The sequence below is a fragment of the Gopherus evgoodei genome, chromosome 14, assembly GCF_007399415.2.
Source record: "Gopherus evgoodei ecotype Sinaloan lineage chromosome 14, rGopEvg1_v1.p, whole genome shotgun sequence".
In the NCBI taxonomy this organism is placed as follows: domain Eukaryota; kingdom Metazoa; phylum Chordata; order Testudines; family Testudinidae; genus Gopherus; species Gopherus evgoodei.
Window position 1 is genome coordinate 33,846,923 of NC_044335.1, and position 21,474 is coordinate 33,868,396.

Sequence of the window (21,474 nt, forward strand, 5' to 3'; positions counted from 1 at the left end):
TCCATGGAGGACAAGCCATCAATGGCTATTAGCCAAGAGGGTCAGGGACCCAACCCCAGGCTCTGAGTGTCCCTGAACTTCTAACTGCCAGGAGCTGGGACTGGATCGCAGGGGACGGATCACTCGACAGTTGGCCTATTCTGTTCATTCCCTCTGAAGCACTTGGCACCGGCCACTGTTGGATGACAGGACACTGAGCTAGATGGAGCTTTGGTCTGACCCCATATGGCCTTTCTTATGATGTTACACTGTTAAAACATGTAACAAAGCATCAATTCCCCTCTGCAGGGAACCCAGAGCATCGCCAGCAGTAGTCCCAAGGGAGATCCCAACAGCAGTGGTAAGGCCCAGGGGGCAGCTGCTTTCACTGATAAACCTGGCAAGAGCCAAGAGCAGGAGGCACTAAGGGTCTGTGCGATGCCAGCAATCACCCTGGGCAGCAAGAGGCACCTGTCCCAGCAGCCACAGGCAGGGGTCTGCCCAGGAAGTGAGACGTGAAGGCTGACTGACACCAGCCCCAGTGCCTGCCCATGGAGAGCACACTGCTGCATGCTGAGGATTGAAGGTGAGTGTCACTAGCCTTGGGGCAGATCTTCAGGTTCTTACGCCTATGCAGCCCTTGGTCTGAGACACTCCCTCAGGCAGTGTCCTCATACACTGGGAGCTCTGCTGGAGGAAGGATTTCGGAGTCTGTTGTTTTGCGGTTTGCAACTAGAGACACTGATGAATCAGAAAAGAGACCCACGTCTCATCTCAGCTCTTACACATCCCTCTGTCTGTGCTCCTCGCACACTCTTGCCCTCTGGCTGGCTATTCCCTCTTTCGTCTGGACACCTCATTGTTTGCTCAGGGACCTTCAGATTTTCAGCTGCTTCTCAGCTGCCTCTCCAGCCTTTTCTGGGGGGTCAGATTCTGATGCAACTTCCCAGCCTAGTGCTGAGATGTTTCGTTTCTCCTGCTGAGCATCTCCTTCATGGCTTTCTGTGGGAGCAGAGAGGCTCTCAGCATTTTGTGGGTGTTACTGATCTCCCCCCAGGAAAGTGATGTATGTTAGAAATGCATGGAATGGAGACTGGAATCCTTGCAGATCATGAGGCAGCGCTCCCTGTGTCTGTGGTGTCACAACCTTTCCCGGAGCATTGGCTGCTCTAACTTCATTTTCTCCAGAGCGTGGGTTACATGGTGATTAGGGCCCCAGCCTGTGACAGGAGATCTGGGGACTCTTCTCTGCTCAGCCTCAGCCTCAGCCTTGCTGGGCAACCTTGGGTAAGTCACTTTGGATCATATTTTGAAAGGTATTTAGGCACATAGTGGAATTTTCAGAAGCCACTGCAGTGAGAGAGCATTGAGCAGGGCTGAGTTAGGGGTCCCTGTGGCAGCTGGGATACGGCACAGACTCTGCCTCCAGTTCCACCCAGCAACCTCGGGTCGACTAGCAGGTGGGAATTGTTACTAATTGTTGGATGGTTACACAGCACCCAGTGCAGTAAGGACCTGATCCCCTGGCACTGCTACAATACAATGATCAGTGGTTGACAGTGTAAGGGAAAATCCAGTGTTATCCAAGGCCATGTAGGCCCAGGCCTCATGTCAAGTGGCCAGGGCTGGCCAGATGAGCAACAGGGGGCGGGGGCACAGAGGAGGCAGTGGAAAGTACCTAACAGTCCTTGACTGAATAACAGTTTTGTCATATCCCTTACTGTCAACATGCATAGAACAGATAAGCAATAACAGGAAAAGCCTAATGTGAAAGAAATTTACTCTTGCTCCAATCAGCTTTAGCCTTGCAATGTTTTGTAACTAGTTACTAAGAAAATGATGTATGTAACTTGCATATTAAGATTGTGGTTTTAAGCTTTATAAGGCTGTCTATAACCAGCTTAGAGGAGGCTCTTTTCCTTAACAGTTCTCCCCTGCACGCTTGTAATCAATAAAAAGGCCTCAGGCTGATCTGATTAAAAAGACAACATGTGGATTGATTTTTCCACATCATTTGGTGCCTTGAATCGGATTAGATGAAGACCCCTGAGACCCCAAAGACCGTGGACCATTCCCCACCAGACCCCTGACCTCTCGAAAAGATAAGAGACCTTTTGAAATCCCTATAGTGGGTTTCTGGTGGAGGACTGTCTGTAGGCTCGGGATTTGGGTGAGTCAGATGCTCTATTCGAACTTTGCTGCCAGACATGCCTGATGCCTTTGGGTTCTGGTTCCCTGGGAAGAATCACTAGAAGTGACTAGGTAGGTTATAAAGGAAGACTTCTGGTTTGGTGTGTCAGAAGGAAAGTTCAGGTCGACAGACCGGTGTGAGTGAGGGTCTCAGGAAGATGCCCCAAGTACTCTGCGAAGGCCCTGGCCTTGTGACCAGAGATATCTTGAATGCAAGCCCTGAGACCACGCCTTAGGGGTCAATAAAAGACCCAGACCAGGATCAGGTGTCCTCTGCATGGCAGTAATTCATAGTTAATAGTAATAGCTGGTAATTCATTATCAGCAGTTTCTGTGTGTCTGGACCAGTCACTACTGCACTATGAACGTGAGGACTCTGTGTGTGCATCTGCCCCGAGGGTGGTTTGATTTATGTCTGGTTACAGCCAGGGGCAGAGTCACTTTCCAGTCTGTGCTGTGGGTCACTGTCACTCCCTCATCGCAGGCACTGCCATGGCGCCACATCCCTCCTGCCCTTCCCAGGGGGCAGCTTGTGTGTGTGACCCTGGCCCCATCGCAGCATGGGTAGGGGCTACAGAGGGCAAGTAACCCAACATCAGCTCCCAAAGCTGTGCTGAGGGCCACGGGCTGACATCATCCTTTGCTGTATAAACAGGGGAGCAGAGAACAGAAGCAGAGAGGAATTTTCACCCCTTTAGAGAGCACTGGTGCCACCGACACTGGAATGCCATGTGCAGGGCTGGGGGCACAGTGTAAAATGTACATTGAAAGATTTTGGAGGGTGCAGAAAAAAGCCACACAAATGATGTGAGGGCTGAAGGAAATACCCTGCAGTGGGAGACTTAAAGAGCTGGGGCTGTTTGGTGTATCAAGCAATGCTCTAGCAATTTCGCCGCCCCAAGCACGGTGGCATGCCGCGGGGGGCGATCTGCCGCTCGCCGGTCCCGCGACTCCGGTGGACCTCCCGCAGGCATTTCTGCGGACGGTCAGCTGGTCCCGCGGCTTCGATCAAGCTGCCGCAGGCGTGTCTGCAGGATGTCCACAGGAGCCGCGGGACCAGCGGACCATCCACAGCCATGCCTGTGGCAGGTCCACCGGAGCCGCCTGCCGCCCTCCCAGCAACCGGCAGAGTGCCCCCCCGTGGCGTGCTGCCCCAAGCACGCGCTTGGCACGCTGTGGCCTGGAGCTGGCCCTGTCAAGGAGAATTGACTTGAGTAGAGGTCTCAGCACCTTCGTGGGGAGAAACAACTGGTTACCAAAGGGCTCTTTCAAACCCCCAGGGACAGGCACAGTTAGAGCCAAGGTCTGGGTGCTAGACCCAGACGCACATCACAGGACCCAGGCAGTGTGAGTGCGGCTGAAAATCAGCTCGTGTGTCACCTTCGGCACTCATACCATAGGTTGGCTACCCCCGATATAATCCCAACTCTCCATTTGCAGTGGAAACTCTTAGGGGATCAAATGATGGAAATTGATCCAATTTCCTGGTACAGCCAAATCTTTCGATGCTCGTTACTTTTTCACTGTCACAGGATGCAGCTCATGAAGAAAGAAGAAGGGGAAAATCAAACGTCCATCACGGAATTCATCCTCCTGGGATTTGGGGATCTCCCCGAGCTGCAGCTCCTTCTCTTCCTGATGTTCCTAGTTATCTACATTGCAACCGTGGCTGGGAACATCCTCATTGTGGCGCTAGTTGTGGCTGATCAGCACCTTTACAGCCCCATGTACTTCTTCCTGGGGAACTTGTCCTGCTTGGAGACCTGCTACATCTCCACTGTCCTGCCCAGGATGCTGGCCAGTCTCCTGACTGGGGACAGAACCATTTCTGTGGAGGGCTGCATCACACAATTGGTTTTATTTGGTTCTCTGGTAACTACAGAGTGTTATCTCCTGACAGTGATGTCTTATGATCGGTATTTGGCCATATGCAAACCGCTGCACTATGGAGCCCTTATGAATGGCAGGCTGTGCCTCCAGCTAGCAGCTGGGTCTTGGATAAGTGGATTTCTAGCTTGTACATTATTCATGTGTCTTATGCCACAGTTAATTTTCTGCGGCCCTAATGAAATGGACCATTTCTTTTGTGATTTTATGCCACTGATTCAACTCTCCTGCAGCGACATCAGCCAGATCACACCAGTTATTTATATATTTTCCTTCCTAGATATAGTTTCTCCTTTTCTATTAACCCTGACATCCTACATGTGTATCATTGTGACCATCCTGCAAATCCCGTCCACCACCGGGAGGCAAAAGGCCTTTTCCACCTGCTCCTCTCACCTCATTGTGGTGGCACTTTTCTATGGGACCATCATGGTTGTCTACATGATACCGAAATCCGGCACCCTGAGAGCCCTGAACAAAGTGTTCTCTGTCTGCTACACAGTCCTGACTCCCCTGGCCAATCCGCTCATCTACAGCCTGAGAAACAGAGAGGTCAAGGAGGCTTTGATAAATATTGCGAGGAGAGCTGTAACCCTTATAAAGAATCCAAACTAGTTGAATGAAATGAGTCTCGATCCATTAGGTTTCTGTTGTCAAAGCAGCACGGCCAAGTGGCCCAGATACAAAAGTGCTGTATGAACGACATACTTGTGCATATACATATTTATAAAGAATAGAGGTAGCTGAAAATATATTTCAGGGGGAGAGGGTGGCAGAAAATGTGGAAAATGAAAATGTCTTGTTTTTTGGTGGGCGGAATTTAAAAACTTTCAGCTGGAAACTGGAAAAATAATTGGCTGCAGTGTTTTCAGTTTTCTGGTAAAAAAAATAATCAACATCTGTGAGGGATGGAGACATTTTCCATGAAAAAACTGTTTAATCAAAATTCAATTTCTCTTGGAATTTGCTGTTGCTGAAAAGTTGTCACCAGCTCTGATAAATAGTAAGTGAACAGACTGGGAGCGGGGGGCTGGCGCTCAAGAATCTGTATTGTTCATGGGCTTTGTAGGACCAATATGAGTTGCTGTTGCACACTGCAGGCTGCCATCCTTTGTTCAGCTTTGTATGTGGAGTCCTTAACAAGCCCCATCTCTGTCGCACTATAGACTCCCTGCCAATGTTCAAGGTTTATGGTTTATTACTAGCGTGTAGGTGCACTGCTCAGTCCTAGGCTGTTTCCAGAGAGGGGAGAGGAATGGTCTGTGCCCCAGGAGATCACTGTGGTTTTCACTGTGCTCTTTTCTACTCAGCTGAGCAGGAGTCAGGAGAGAGCGAGGGGTCCCTGGACTCACCTCGCCCACCTTATAGACTCATAGACTCATAGACTCTAGGACTGGAAGGGACCTCGAGAGGTCATCGAGTCCAGTCCCCTGCCCTCATGGCAGGACCAAATACTGTCTAGACCATCCCCGATAGACATTTATCTAACCTACTCTTAAATATCTCCAGCGATGGAGATTCCACAACTTCCCTAGGCAATCTATTCCAGTGTTTGATTACCCTGACAGTTAGGAACTTTTTCCTAATGTCCAGCCTAAATCTCCCTTGCTGCAGTTTAAGCCCATTGCTTCTTGTTCTATCATTGGAGGCTAACGTGAACAAGTTTTCTCCCTCCTCCTGATGACACCCTTTTAGATACCTGAAAACTGCTATCATGTCCCCTCTCAGTCTTCTCTTTTCCAAACTAAACAAACCCAATTCCTTCAGCCTTCCTTCATAGGTCATGTTCTCAAGACCTTTAATCATTCTTGTTGCTCTTCTCTGGACCCTCTCCAATTTCTCCACATCTTTCTTGAAATGCGGTGCCCAGAACTGGACACAATACTCCAGTTGAGGCCTAACCAGCGCAGAGTAAAGCGGAAGAATGACTTCTCGTGTCTTGTTTGCAACCTTCTCTCCACCTTGCAAGAGTCATGCTTCCCTGTTAACCCAGTCTTCCTGAGGGGAGGGGAGCTGGGAGATTCACAGATTTTAAGGTGAAAAAAGTCGATTCTGGTCATTTTAGTCTGATCTCCTGCTCAGCAGAGGCCAGAACAAGCCAGCCGGGATTGCTCCCTTAGAGCCAGTGTCCTGGGGGGTGGTAAAGATCTTCTTTGGGGAGCTCAGTAGAATTGCCAGGCCCTGCTTTCGCTGTCTCTACCCTGGCCTGGTACAGAGATGATGCCCCAGCGAGGGGAAATGGGGCTTGGAGAGCCAGCCTTCCCCCTGTTCACGCCACATCAGTGTCCTCTGGGGCTGGGCTCAGCTCCCTGCTCCAGCCCATTGGCTCTCATGACTCACAGATTTGCTCTGGTGGCTCCTCTGAGTGAGTGGGGGCTGAGCTGCCCGACCACCTCAAGGGGAAAAGCAAGGGGAGGACTAGGGAGGGGAAAGTTCCCCTGCCCAGCACACAGTGAAGGTGGGATGCTGGTGCCAGGGTAAAGAGGTGAGGAGCCATGCGGGGAGTTCCGGGGTGAGCCTCAGGGACAGGAGCAGCTGAAGAAGGGAGGGGGGAATTGTTGCAGCCAGGAGTTGGGGGCATTTGGGCTGATGTGTAGGGTATATGGACCTGGGTATTGGGGGCTACAGAAGGGCCCAGGGGGGAGTATGGGTTGTGGGGCAGTGGGAGGTGGGGCTGGGGTGAAGACAGATGGAGGTTTGGGGGTTGGAAGTGGTTTGAGGATGGTGGTGGTGGTGGTGTAGGAGGTTTAAAGAAGTGGGTTTATTGAACTAGCACTATACAATGGGAACCATTTCACCCAGGTCACAGCAAAAGAGCTTTCCAGCAAGTAGGAAGAGGAAGAAGAAGAAGATACAAAAGGGGGATATGACATCATGATGGTACCTCACTCTCCCTACAACACCACACCTGGAAACACCTGAGGGACAAAGACTGAACTGGGGGAAGTGCTTGACTCAGGCTAAAGGGATTTTTAGCCTGTGACTGGAACACCTGGGAATTCCAAGCTGTAAGCAAATGCAGCTTGCCCCTTAAGACTCTGCTGCCTGCTTATATCATCTCTTAGGGCACGTCTACACTGGCAAAGTTACAGCACCGACAATTACAGCGCTGCTCAGAAAGCGCTGAAGGGAAACCACTGTTGTGTGTTCACACTGTCAGCTGCCGGCACAATAGAGCGTTCACACTTGCGGCAGTTGCAGCGGTATTTGGAGTGGTGCACTCTGGGCAGCTATCCCACAAAGCACCTCTTTCTCTTCTGCCACTAAGACTTGTGGGAAGGTGAAGGGGGTCCTGGGGCATCCTGGGTCCAGTCCTAAAGACCCGTGATGCATTGCTTTGCATCCCAGAAATCCCTGTGCCTCTGTCTGCATTTGGTGCCATCTTTCAACAGTTTGTGTACTGTGCACCTTGCCTCTTCAGGCTGCAGGGATGGATCCCGAATTGTTGACTGGAATGGTCAGTACGCTGTTTGCGCTGACCAACACACCACGAGTGGCAGTGGAGTTATTCCTTAAATTATAAAGGCAAAAGGTGTGTCAGATTCCCTTCCCACTCTGAACTCTGGGGTAGAAATGTGGGGACCCGCATGAAAGACCCCCTAAGCTTATTTCTACCAGCTTAGGTTAAAAACTTCCTCAAGGCACAAATCCTTCCTTGTCTTTGGATGAGTACTGCCGCCACCACCAAGTGAGTTAGACAAAAATTCAGGAAAAGAACCACATGGAGTTCCTGTTTCCCCAAAATATCCCCCAAAGCCCATTCACCCCCATTCCTGGGGAGGTTTGAGAGTAACCAAGGTGAGCACAGACCAGACCTTTGGGTTTTTAGGACATTAAAAACAGATTCTTAAAAAACAGAACTTTATTATGAAGAAAAAGCAAAAGAAGTACTTCTATAAAATCAGGATGGAAGGTAATTTACAGGGTAATCAGATTCAAAACACAGAGGATTTCCCCTCTAAGCAAAACTTTAAAGTTACTAAAACAGGGATAAGCCTCCCTCTTAGCACAGGGAAAATTCACAAGCTAAAACAAAAGATAATCTAACGCATTTCCTTGCTATTACTTACTATTTCTATAATATTGGATGCTTAGTTCAGATATGGCTTAGGGAGATGTATTTTCCCTGCCCTGGTTCCTCACTGACCTGGAGAGAACACACAAAGAGACCAAAAAACCAGCCTTCCCGCACAAATCTGAAAGCATCTTCTCCCCTTATTGGTCCTTTTGGTCAGATGTCAACTAGGTTATCTGAGCTTCTTAACCCTTTACAGGTAAAGGAGGGATTTTATGCTACCTGTACCTATATGTTTATGACAAGGTGCAAGATATTGATCTTGCCACACATAGTAGCTACGACATGCGATTGCTTGTGGCATTCACGGAGGTGCTGACTACCTTGGTGTCATAAACAGATAGCTAAGGGTTAACGTCTCTTTCACCTGGAAATAAGTATCTGAAGCACCTGAGCAGAGGACCAATCAGGAAACAGGATTTTTTCAACTCTGGGTGCAGGGAAGTTTGTGTGTGAGTCTTTTGTTCTTGGTCTTCTGTCTGACTCTCTCTCGGCTATGAGGGGATTTCTATTTCCTGCTTTCTAATCTTCTGTTTCCAAGTTGTGAGTACAGAGATCATAAAAACAATAGGGGTTATTGTTTTTTCTTTTGTATTTACATGTCTATAGTTGCTGGAGTGCTTTGAATTGTATTCTTTTTGAATAAGGCTGTTTATTCATATTTCTTTTAAGCAAATGACCCTGTATTTGTCACCTTAATACAGAGAGACCATTTTTATGTATTTTTCTTTCTTTTTATATAAAGCTTTCTTTTTAAGACCTGTTGGAGTTTTTCTTTACGGGGGAACTCCAGGGAATTGAGTCTGTACTCACCAGGGAATTGGTGAGAGGAAGAAGTCAGGGGGAAATCTGTCTGTGTTAGATTTACTAGCCTGACTTTACATTCCCTCTGGGTGAAGAGGGAAGTGCTTGTGTTTCCAGGATTGGAAATAGAGAGGGTGGACTCCCTCTGTTTAGATTCACGGAGCTTGCTTCTGTGTGTCTCTCCAGGAACACCTGGAGGGGGGAAGGGAAAAGGTTTATTTCCCTTTGTTGTGAGACTCAAGGGATTTGGGTCTTGGGATCCCCAGGGAAGGTTTTTGGGGGGACCAGAGTGCCCCAAAACACTCTAATTTTTTGGGTGGTGGCAGCTTTACCAGGTCCAAGCTGGTAACTAAGCTTGGAGATTTTCATGCTAACCCCCATATTTTGGACGCTAAGGTCCAAATCTGGGACTAGGTTTATGATATGTGGCACGCCACTTTTAGGCTTGGGAAACAAGCATTAAGTGGTGGGATCACATTGTTGTGCAGATATGGGATGATGGGCAGTGGCTTCAGAACTTTTGGATGAGGAAAGCCACATTCATGGGACTGTGTGATGAGCTCACCCTGCACAAGGACACGAGAATGAGAGCTGCCCTGTCATTGGAGAAGCAGGTGGCAATTGCACTGTGGAAGCTGGCTACTCCAAACTGCTACCAATTGGTTGCTAATCAGTTTGGAGTGGGAAAGTCGACCATGGGATTCGTGTTGATGGAAGTGTGCAAGGCCATTAATCGCATCCTGCTCCAAAAGACTGTGACTCCAGGCACCGTGCATGAAATTGTGGATGGCTTTGCACAAATGGGCTTCCCTAACTGGAGGGATGGTAGATAGCACACATATTCCAATTTTGACACCAGACCACCTAGCCACCAAGTACATTAATTGCAAGGGGTATTTCTTAATGGTTCTCCAGGTGCTTGTGGATCACTGTGGGCAATTCACAGACATTAATGTAGGCTGGTCCAGAAAAGTACATGACGTATGCATCCTTTGGAACACTGGCCTGTTCAGGAAGCTGCAAGCTTGGACTTTCTTCCCTGACTGGAAGACCACCGTAGGGGAGGTCGAAATGCTCATTGTGATCCTGGGAGACTCTGCCTACCCCTTACTGCCATGGCTTATGAAACCATTCATGGGGCAACTTGACAGCAGCAAGGAGCAGTTCAACAACAGGCTGAGCAAGTGCAGAATGACTGTTGAGTGTGCTTTTGGCCATTTAAAAGCCTGCTGGCACTGCCTCTGTGGGAAGCTGGACCTGGCCAATGACCACATTCTTATGCTTATAGCTGCATGCTGTACGTTTCATAATATTTGGAAAGGAAGGATGAAAGCTTCACTCAGGGCTGGACCACAGAGGCTCAGTGCCTAGAGGCTGAATTTGAAGAGCCAGAGACCAGGGCTATTAGAAGGCCATAACGTGGGGCCATAAGGGTCAGGGATACCTTGGGGCAGCAATTTAAAGCTGAAAGCTGCTAATATTTGTTGCTATGCTCAGGAGTGCAGTGCTTGTAATGCCAGGAGGTGCTTGGTGCACATGATGCAAGAAGGGGTTTTAACATAAATGTATGTTGCTTTGCAGGGCTCTTTTTGCTTTCAATTAATAGAATAAAGCTTGCTTTCAAACCAACACAATTCTTTTATTAAAAAACAACCACCAGAGGAGAGAGTCAAACGAAAAAATACATCAGGGGGATGTGGGAAGGGAAGGTCCCAGGAGGATGGTTAAAGATTTGTGTATGTTCAAGGATCACATCCAACATTCTTCTTTGGAGTACAATGCAGCGGGTACTGTACTTCAGCAGGACCAAACTGCAGAGGGATGGGTGTTGAGTGCAGTGGGTAGTGGGAGTCCACAGTGCTGGACTGTGAGGGAGAGGACTGAAGCCAGAAGGCTGATAAGAGTTTTTTGGCCTTGTCTGTGGGGTGCATGGGAAAGAGTTTTGCGACAGCAGCTGCAAAGGAGGGTGGGCATAGAGCTGCTCAGTTTGAAGAGCTATTATCGTCTGGAGCATGTCCACTTGGTGCTCCATAACATATAAGAGCCACTCCATGGCTTCATTCTGGCACACCGCATTCTCCTTTTGGTCCTTCTTCTCGCTGTCCCACCACTTCCCCAGTTCCTGTTTCTTGGCTTCATAACCCCACACAGAAAGTCCTCCTTATCTCTTCTTGGCTGATTTCTAATTCTGCCCAGCCATTCCACAGCTGATAACAAAGAAGGAGGCTGTGCTCCCAAGATCCTCTCTGTGAAGGTTAAATGCATAATTTTACAGAAGCAGTATTGTTTGCAACACAGACACTGATTCAGTGCTTTAAAACACAGCCAGTAATCACACACCTGTCACTAACTGGTTGACCCTAGGCAAGCAAACATGAGGCACAAGACCCCCAAAAAGGTGAGTCGCAGGGCCAGGGTAAATCACTCTTCCTGGACCCTGCTCTACACTGGGCATGTGGCTCTTGGCGATCCAGCATTGTGGGGTGTGCCTAATAATCATTCTTGTCCCCACACTTTCCACAGGAGGCGATCATTATGGAAGATCTCTCACTGCTGAGGGTGAGCAGGGAATCAAGGGAGGGTCTTCTCCAAGCCTGTGGCTTCCTCCCTGGCCCCTATGTGGCTCGCTGGTGTGCAGCAATGGTCATCCCCGTGATGGCACAGTGGTGTGGGAAAGTTACTGTTAATCGGGCAAGAAACAAATGAACTCTGCTGATGAACCTGCAGCAGCAGATTGCCCAGTATCTCCATGAGTTTCCTGGAGATCTCTGAAGGAGAATCCTGTGAAGTGAGGGAGTCAATCAACAGCCTGTTCCGCCGCTCAGACTAGGCTTGCGGTGGGAGACAAGCCTGCTTTCTGCAACCTGCCTGCCCTCCTACCCCCAACAACTCACTTCAGCGATTCCCCAAATCAGATCCACTTACCAGGGGCCTCCTCTCCTGTTTGTGCTTCGCCAAGCTCTGACTGGCTAGCCTCCTCTGGGGCAGAAAAGAACTCCTGGCTGCATGCATCTCTGGCCTCCGAGTCATCCTCTGCCTCTGGGTCCCCCTGCCCCTCCTCCTCCACAACCTCGTCCAAGATTTCCTCCTTCTGGCTGGGTCCACTCTTGACTGGCACACGAGCCAATGAAGGATCCACAGGGGCCTTCACAGTGGAGGTGGGGTTGCCACTGAGTATCACGTCCAGCTCTTTGTAGAACCAGCAGCTCATGGGCGCAGCACCAGAGCAGTGGTTTGCTGCCCTTGCCTTGTAGTAGGCATTCCACAGCTCCTTCACATTGACCCTGCACTGCAATGTGTCCCGGTCATGGCCCTTTTCTATGATGCATCCTGAAATCTGTCCATAGGTATCATAATTCCTACAGCTGGAGCCAGCTGGGACTGCACAGCCTCCTCTCCCCAAATGCTGATGGGGTCCGGTAGCTCAGCATTGCTCCAAGCAGGGGATTGCCTGGTGCGTGGAGCCGTCGTGGCCACATGGAAAGATGCACTGAGATCACTGCACACATCACCGAGCAAACAGGAAGAAGACTTTCAAATTTCCAAAGGAATTTATGGGTTGGGGCTGATGGCTGGTCACCGGAGGGCAGGGCAGTAGAGTTCAAACCGAAGACCAGAGAGGTGAGAACAGGTTTCGTGGGACACCTCCCGGAGGCCAATCACAGTGCTGTAATTGCCACAATGTCTACACTGGCACCACAGCACCATAGCCCCAGCGGAGAAAGCTCTACGCCTCTTGTCGGGGTGTTTTTTTTTAAAGTGCTACAACTGCACAGTTTCTGTGCACTAAGTGGCTTGGCAGTGTGTACACCTAGGGAGTTACAGTGCAGAAAGCTGCTTTACTGCTGTCAAAAACAGGTGGTTAAGGGTTAACGTCTCTTTTACCTGTAAAGGGTTAAGAAGCTCAGTGAACCTGGCTGACACCTGACCAGAGGACCAATGGGGAGACAAGATACTTTCAAATCTTGGTGAAGGGAAGTCTTTGTTTGTGCTGTTTTTTTTTCTTGTGCTGGCCACGCTACCTATGCAGCTCATTGACTGGAATGCTGCAGCTCAGGCTGCTTCCTCAGGGCTGCTTGGTTAACAGAGACTTTCTAAATATCTATGCCCAAACAGTTAGAAAGTAAAAAAAAACAATTCATTTGCAAATGCCTTTTGCTGGTTTCTGCTGACTCACAGCTTGCACCTCCTTTTTAACAAAGACCCTTCTTAAAAAACGTAACACCTCTGCTCTCAGGCTGCTATCCGAACAGCCAGAAAGGAGAGAAAAGAAAACTCACTGGCTTTTGCTTTTAAACTCACTCCTCTTAGGCTGTATCCAAGCAGTTAGAAAGGAGAGAAAAAAAAATCCTACTGACTTTTGCTTTTACATCCCACCGCTGCACACCATGTCAAGGTATTTTTCCCACTGTGAACTTTAGCGCCTACAAGTGGGGACCTGCATGTACTCTTCTAAGCTTAATTCCTAGCTTAGATCTGATAGCGCTGCCACCAACCAGAAATTCCAGTGTCTGGTACACTCCCTGTCCCCCAAAACCTTCCCTTGGAAACCCAAGACCCAAACCTCTTGGGTCTTAAAACAAGGAGAAATAAACCATTCCGCCTCCTTTCCCCCTCCCAGACTTTCCCCCTCCCTGGGTTACCCTGAGAGATTACTGTGACCCAAACTTCTTGGAACCTAAAACAGAGAGGAATTAACCTTCCCCCGACCTCCTGTCTTCCACTAATCCCTGGTGAGTTCAGACCCAATCCCCTTGGGTCCTAAACAAAGGGAAAAAAACCAATCAGGTTCTTAAAAGAGAAAGCTTTTAATTAAAGAAAGAAAAAAGTAAAAATTATCTCTGTAAAATCAAGATGGAAAATGTTTACAGGGTCTTCAGCTTATATAGACTAGAGGGACTCCCTCCCCCCTAGCCTAGGATACAAGTTACAGCAAATAGAGGTAAAATATCCTTCCAGCAAAATACACATTCACAAGTTAAAAAAACAAACATAAGCCTAATTCGCCTTTTCTAGCTAGTACTTACTATTTTAAACATGAGAGACTGTTTCAGAAAGATTAGAGAAAGATCTGGTTGCACGTCTGGTCCCTCTTATCCCCAAGAGAGAACAAAAAAAAACCCAGCACAAACAAAGACTTCCCTCCGCCAAGATTTGAAAGTATCTTGTCCCTCCATTGATCCTCTGGTCAGGTGTCAGCCAGGTTCACTGAGCTTCTTAATCCTTTACAAGTAAAAGAGACATTAACCCTTAACCATCTGTTTATAACAACTGCGCAGAAACTTTCCAGTGTAGACAGGGCCTAAGGGTGAGAATCTGATATTCATATCCAATCTATTCAGTATATTACGCTTAGATTGTGTTTTTTGGGGTTATTTGTTAGCTAGAGTTTGTGATAATAAGCCATAAATCTAGTGTCTCTGTTCAGTCCATGCCTTTTAGTGTGTAGCAGAGTTATGAATTTACATTCCCAGGTTCATCTTTGGACAGGGTTGTGCAAGTTTCTGTGGTGGGGCGACAACTCACTGCTGTGGTGCCACCTGCTGAGTGTCTCAGGAATTAGCTTTTTCCAGTCCAGAGTGCCCTGTGCAGGCTGGTGTCTCACCTGCCACTGGCCCCGTGTCCCTCCCGGACCCAGGTGCCTTTTACCCTAGGGTTCCACCCCAGAAGTACCCCACAATTTGGATCTCCTCATCCAGGGTAAAACCCCCACCCAGGGGAACCCCCACCTTTCTATCCCCATCTTGCCTCAGTGGCTTCTGCCAGTCATCATCTAGCCCCTGCTCACTGGGCAAACTTCCTGTGCCTTCCTTTTGCCACGGCCCTTCCACAGTCTGTTTGTGGCTTAGCCCTTACTTCAGGGCTAGTCGGGGCCCCCAAGTCTCCTGAGGGCACTCCCTCCTTATATGCCTGGGCTCTTTACAGGCTCAACAACTTAGTGGCCCTCCGTTACCCTCACAGGGGGTGCGTTTTCTGAGTGGGGCCTCCTTGCTCCATCCCAGTAGGGACACTCCTTCTTATAGTGTCCTGGTTGCCCACAGGTGAAACAGTTCTTAGATCCAGGCCCTGGCCTCCTGCCCTTGGTACCTGGTCTCCCATATGGTCTGGATGTCCACTCCAGCAGCAGCAGGAACAACCCCCTCTGCTGCTTGGCAAGCTGTGTCATCCAGACCTTCCAATAAAAGTCCACCATCATTATCTCCACTTTCCATTCCTCAATGCTCAGATTTGGGCAATAGTTCCACAGACCTTGCCCTGCCCCTTGTGTAAGGGATGGACCAGCTATGCCCGCATTCTCCACCACTTGTGGTGGGATGCCGACTCACTGCTGCGGTGCCTCCTGCTGGTTGTCTCAAGAATTAGCTTTTTCCAGCCTGGAGTGCCCTCTGCAGGCTGGTGTCTCACCTGCCGCTGGCCCCGTGTCCCTCCCGGACCCCGGTGCCCTTTACCCTGGGGTTCTGCCCCAGCAATACCCTCCAATTTGTGTCTTCCCATCCACGGGAACCACCCACCCCTCTATCCCCACCTTGCCTCAATGGCTACTGCCAGTCATCATCTAGCCCCCGCTCACTAGGGCAGACTTCAGTCTGTAAATCACTCATCATCAGCCGGGGGGTTTGGACCAGCTGCCATTGCCTATTCCCAGGCTACACTTCTGTAGCCCCAGTACCTTTCCTGGCCTTTAGCAAGGCTTGCAGCCTGGGGCTTTGCTAGGCTGGAGCTCCCCAGCTCCCTCTGCCCTTCCCCAGCACTGCTCCACTTCAGGTACCCCACTAGTATCCTTTGTGGGCCCTTAACTAGACCTGCAGCCTGGGATTTTGCTAGGCTGGAGCTCCTCAGCTCCCTCTGCCCTTCCCCAGCACTGCTCCACCTCAGGTACCCTGCTCAGCTCCCAGGCAGCCAGGCCCTCCACTCTCAGAAAGAAGAGAGATACTGTTTTGTCAGTCTCTGGCCCTCAGCCCTCTTATAGGGCCATCCGTGGCCTGATTGAAGTGTGGCTGCACCTGAGGTTGCTTCCCCTAGTCAGCCTAGCTTTTCCCCCACCACAGCCCTATTCCAGGTCTGTTTTAAGCCCTTCAGGGCATGAGTGGGGTGACTACCCCACTACTGTTTCCTTTCAGGCTGAGGACTGAGAGGTCAGATGTAGAGTGATCATTTTGTGACATGTGCCATTTAAAAAATTGCAGTCTACACTCAGTGGGGATCACAACCTGAAAGAAATCTTTCCTGAATCCCCCCTGCTGGCTTTCAAGCAACCCCTTCACTTCTCCAACCTCATCAGCAGAGCCAGCTCTCCACAGACCGGAACCCACCTACTCAAAGTGATGCCAGACCCGGCCAGAGCAACAGCTGCAAAAGCAGAAGCCATGTCTCCAGTGCTACAATGATCAACACCCACCAGAACACACCTGTCAAGATCTATGGATCCTACGGAAGCCTATCATAACATGTGGTGCACTAAATGTTCCAATAACAATTATGTGGGTGAAACTAGGCAATCACTGTGCTCTCAAATGAACTCACTGAAAAATGATAAAAGACAAAAACACCCATCACCTGATGTGAACACTTTATTCACAAAGTGATCACTTGATATCATCCCTTTCAATATGTTCTAACTAGTTAATCTAAACAATCTGTTCCATCTTGTATCTAGCTGTGACACTCTGAGTATGTTCCCCAGACCTGAAGAAGAGCTCTTCTGAGTAAGCTTGAAAGCTTGTGTCTTTCACCAGTAGAAGATGGTCCATTAAAAGATATTACCTCACCTGTCTTGTCTCTGTAACATCTGACGATAAACACAATTACAACAACAGTGTATGGCATTTTTTTTGACAGTTTCCATCTGAAGGTTTTCAAATGTCAGTTGCCAAAAAGCAAAACATTTCCATTTTTCAGGTTTCAGTTGTTTTGATGAAAAGTCAAAATCTTCTGTCCCCCCTGCCAAAATTCCAACCATCTGTCTCTCTCTCTTATGTTTGTGTTTGTGTTTGTTTGTGTGTGAGAGAGAAAGAGAGAAAGAAAGAGGTGTGTGTGTGTGCACAAACCTCTCTTGTATACCGCATTGCTGTATCCGGGCTCACTTAGACCCTCCTTCTTTCACAGTAAGACCCAGACTGACTGATCTTCATTTAATTTAACTAGTCTGAATTCTTTGTAAGGGTCACAATTCTCCTCACAGCATTTCTCAGGGCCTTCTTGACCTCCCTATTTCTCAGGCTGTAGATGAGCGGATTAGCCAGGGGAGTCAAGACAGTGTAGCAGACAGAGAACACTTTGTTCAGAGCTCTCATGGTTCCAGATTTCGGTAGCATGTAGACAATCATGATGGTCCCATAGAAAATTGCCACCACAATGAGGTGAGAGGAGCAGGTGGAAAAGGCCTTTTGCCTCCCGCTGGTGGACGGGATTCGCAGGATGGTTGCAATGATACAAATGTAGGATGTCAGAGTTAGTAGAAAAGGGGAAACTGCATCTAGGAAGGTAAATATATAAATAATCAGTGTGATCTGGCTTGTGTCACTGCAGGAGAGTTGAATCAGTGGGGTAAAATCACAAAAGAAATGGTCAATTTCATTGGGGCCGCAGAAAATTAATTGTGACATAACACATGTGACTATTGTACAAATTAGAAATCCACTTATCCAAGACCCAACTGCTAGCTGAATGCACAGCCTGCCGTTCATACAGGTTCCATAGTGCAGTGGTTTGCATATGGCTAAATACCGATCGTAAGACATGGCTGCCAGGAAAGAGCACTCTGTTGTTACCAGAGAACCAAAGAAATGAAATTGTGTGATGCAGCCCTCCACAGAAATGGTTCTGTCCCCAGTCAGGAGACTGGCCAGCACCCTGGGCAGGATGGTGGAGCTGTAGCAGGTCTCCAGACAGGACAAGTTCCCCAGGAAGAAGTACATGGGGTTGTGAAGGTGCCGATGAGTCACAACTAGCACAATGATGAGGATGTTCCCAGCCATGGTTGCGATGTAGATCACTAGAAAACCCAGGAAGAGAAGGGTCTGCAGTTCAGGGAGATCCCCGAACCCCAGGAGGATGAATTCTGTGATGGATGTTTGATTTTCCCCTTCTCCTTTCTCCATGAGCTGCATCCTGTGATAGTGAAAGTATAATGAGCATTGAAAGATTTGGCTGTACCATGAAATTGGGTTGATTTCCATCATTTGATCCCATAAGAGATCCCACTGCAAAAGGAGAGCTGGGTTTATATTCTCTCACACCAGAGAAACTGCTTCACTTCCACCCCAAGGAGCTGCCACCCAGTTAATTTACCACTCTTCTGCCCCACAGCGCAATGTTTTTCATTCACAGATTTTTAGATTGAAGAGCAAAAGGGACCATTGGATCTTCCAGGCTGAACCCCTATGTAATAAAAGCCACAGAATTTCCTCACTTACCCTGCGCTGATCTCAATAACTTGTATTTGACTGAGACAGACCTTCCAGAAAGGCAGCCAGTCCTGATCTGGAGATAGCAGGAGATGAAAATCCACCTCTTCCCCTGATAGTTTTTTCCAACGGATAATCACCTTCTGTCAGAGTTCCCTCCCCACTCTGAAATCTGGGTTACAGATGTGGGAACCCACCTGAAATTCCCCCTAAGCTTATATTCCATCAGTTTAGGTTAAAAACTTCCCCAAGGCAGAAATTCCTTTCCTTGTCCATGGACGGTATTGTTGCCACCACCAAGTGATTTAAATAGACATTCAGGAAGGTGTCACTTGGAACCCAAAATATCCCCTCAAGCCCCTTCACCCCCTTTCCTGGGGAGGCTTGAGAATAATATACCAACCAATTGGTTACAATGGGAGCACAAACCAAATCCCTGTTTTTTAGGACAGGTTCTTAAAAGAAGAATTTTACTGAAAAAAAAGTAAAAGAATCACACCTGCAAAATCAGGATGGAGGATAACTTTAGCAGGATATATAAAAAGATTTAAAACACACAGGATTCCACTCTGACTTTGCTTCTCCAAAACAGGAATAAAATTACCTCTTAGCATAGGGAAAATTCACATGCTAAAGCAAAAGATAATCTAAAGCATTTCCTTGCTTTACTTACAATTTTTGTAATCTTAGATGCTCATTTTAGGTATGTTTTTAGGAGATATTTTCTCGTGCCCTGGTCTCTCTCTCTCTCTCTCTGAGAGGGAACAAACAGAAAGAGCACAAACAAAACCTCCCCCCACCCAGATTTGAAAGTATAGAACAGGGGTCGACAACCTTTCAGAAGTGGTGTGCTGAGTCTTCATTTATTCACTCTCTTTCTTTAAGACTCTAATGTATAACTAAACTATTGTTTCAGAGTAGTAGCCGTGTTAGTCTGTTGTTAGTCTCTAAGGTGCCACAAGTACTCCTAAACTATTGTTGTATATAAAATAAATAAGGTTTTTAAAATGTTTAAGAAGCTTCATTTAAAATTAAATTAAAATGCAGAGCCCCCCAGACCAATGGCCAGGACCCGGGCAGTGTGAGTGCCACTGAAAATCAGCTTGTGTTCCACCTTCGGCATGCGTGCCATAGGTTGCCTACCCCTGGTATAGAATCATAGAATATCAGAGTTGGAAGGGACCTCAGGGGGTCGTCTAGACCAACCCACTGCTGAAAGCAGGACCAATCCCCAACTAAATCATCTCAGCCAGGGCATTGTCAAGTCTGACCTTAAAAACCTCTAAGGAAGGAGATTCCACCACTTCCCTAGGTAACCTATTCCAGTGCTTCACCACCCTCCTAGTGAAATAGTGTTTCCTAATATCCAACCTAGACCTGCCCCTCTGCAACTTGAGACCATTGGTCCTTGTTCTGTATCTCCTTGTGTCTTCTTTTCCCATTGGCCCTTCTGGTCAGGTGCTAATTAGGTTAATTCAACTGATTAACCTCTTACAGGCAAGGGAATTCTGTACCTCTGGCCAGGAGGGATTTATGTTACTGCATACATAAGGGCTATTACCCTTCCCTTTCTATTTATGACACCCTCATGGAGAAAAATAAACAAAGCCTACTCCTTATTTCCCATTGAAACGTGCCTGCCTTTAACTTCCAGCACTTGGCTCTGGCTAGGCCTGTCCTTGGGCGACGAAAGAGCCCTTTGGTAACCAGGGTTTTCTCCCCATGAAGGCACCAAGATGCTGTAACCAAGTCATTTCTCCTTCATACACTGAACAGACTCAGCTCTTTAAGTGTCTCAGCGGAGGGTATTCCTCCAGCCCTCACATCACTTGTGTGGCTTTTTTCTGCACCCTCCAAAATCTTTGAATGTCCATTTTACACCGTGCCCCCAGCCCTGCACACTGTATTCCACCAGGGATCTGTGCAGAGGTGAAACCCCTTCCCTGGTCCTGTTCTCCACTACCCTCTTTACATAGCCAAGGACGGCATCAGCCCGTGCCCCACCCCACTGCACGGGGAGCTGATGTTGGGTTTCTCGCCCTCTGTAGCCCCTACCCATGCTGTGATGGGGGCCAGGGTCACACACACGAGCTGCTCCGGGTAGGGCAGGATGGAGGTGGCGCCATGGCAGTGCCTGGGATGAGGGAGTGATGCTGACCCACAGAACAGACTGAAAAGTGACTCTGCCCCTGGCTGTGACCAGGGCATAAATCAAACCACCCTCAGGGAAGATGCACACACAGACTCTTCTCATTCATAGCGCAGTAGTGACTGGTCCAGACACACTGAAACTGCTGATAGTGAATGACCAGTTGTTACTGTTAACTATGAATTACTGGCCATCAAGCGCTGATTGTTGTGTTGTGGCAGTGCCAGGGGATTGGGTCCTTACTGTGCTGGGTGCTGTGTAAACATGCAACAATTAATAACAATTCCCATAGGTTAGTCGGCCCGAGGGCTCTGGGTGGAACTGGAGGCAGAGTCTGTGCCATATCCCCGCTGCCACAGAGACCCCCTAATTCGCCCTGCCAGCTGCTCTCTCACTGCAGCCGTAACCAGCGCCTGGGGTGGGAGATACTGGGGTACAAATGGAAAGTCTTCCTTGCCCGGTACTCTCCCGCACCTGTTACAGCAGTGTCCAAGTTTCTTGCAATCTCTGTGTTGATCTTCACACAATTCCTGTGACATAACATTAGGAGCTTGGGTGCCTCTGAAAATCCCACTATGTGCCTAAATGCCTTTCAAAATATGATCCAAAGTGACGTACCCAAGGTCGCCCAGCAAGACTGAGGCTGAGCAGAGAAGAGTCCCCAGGTCTCCTGTCACAGGCTGGAGCCCTAACTGCCATCAGCCCCATTGTCTGGAGAAAATGAACGTAGAGCAGTCAGTGCTCGGGCAAAGGCTGTGACACAGAAATAGGGAGTGCTGCTTCCTAATCTGTAAGGATTCTTGTCTCCATTCCGTGCATTTCTAATGTACACTCCTTTCCTGGAGGGAGGTCAGTAACCCCCACAAAGTGCTGATACCCTCTCCGCTCCCAGGGAAAGCCATGGAGGAGATGATCAGCAGGAGACGTGAAACATCTTAGCACTGGGCTGGGAAGGTGCATCAGAATCTGCCCCCCAGGAAAGG

The 21,474-nt window shown here is 48.6% G+C and overlaps 2 protein-coding genes across 2 annotated transcripts; one reads left to right on the forward strand and one right to left on the reverse strand.

The window, feature by feature from the left end:
- The first annotated feature begins 3,702 nt into the window (after window positions 1-3,702).
- On the forward strand, window positions 3,703-4,671 carry LOC115635223 (olfactory receptor 11A1-like). Its single transcript, XM_030533601.1, has one exon. It carries the CDS (start codon window positions 3,703-3,705, stop codon window positions 4,669-4,671), a length of 969 nt encoding a protein of 322 aa, XP_030389461.1.
- A 12,405-nt stretch (window positions 4,672-17,076) lies between these two features.
- Window positions 17,077-18,045, reverse strand: LOC115635224 (olfactory receptor 11A1-like). Its single transcript, XM_030533602.1, has one exon. It carries the CDS (start codon window positions 18,043-18,045, stop codon window positions 17,077-17,079), a length of 969 nt encoding a protein of 322 aa, XP_030389462.1.
- Window positions 18,046-21,474: the final 3,429 nt, after the last annotated feature.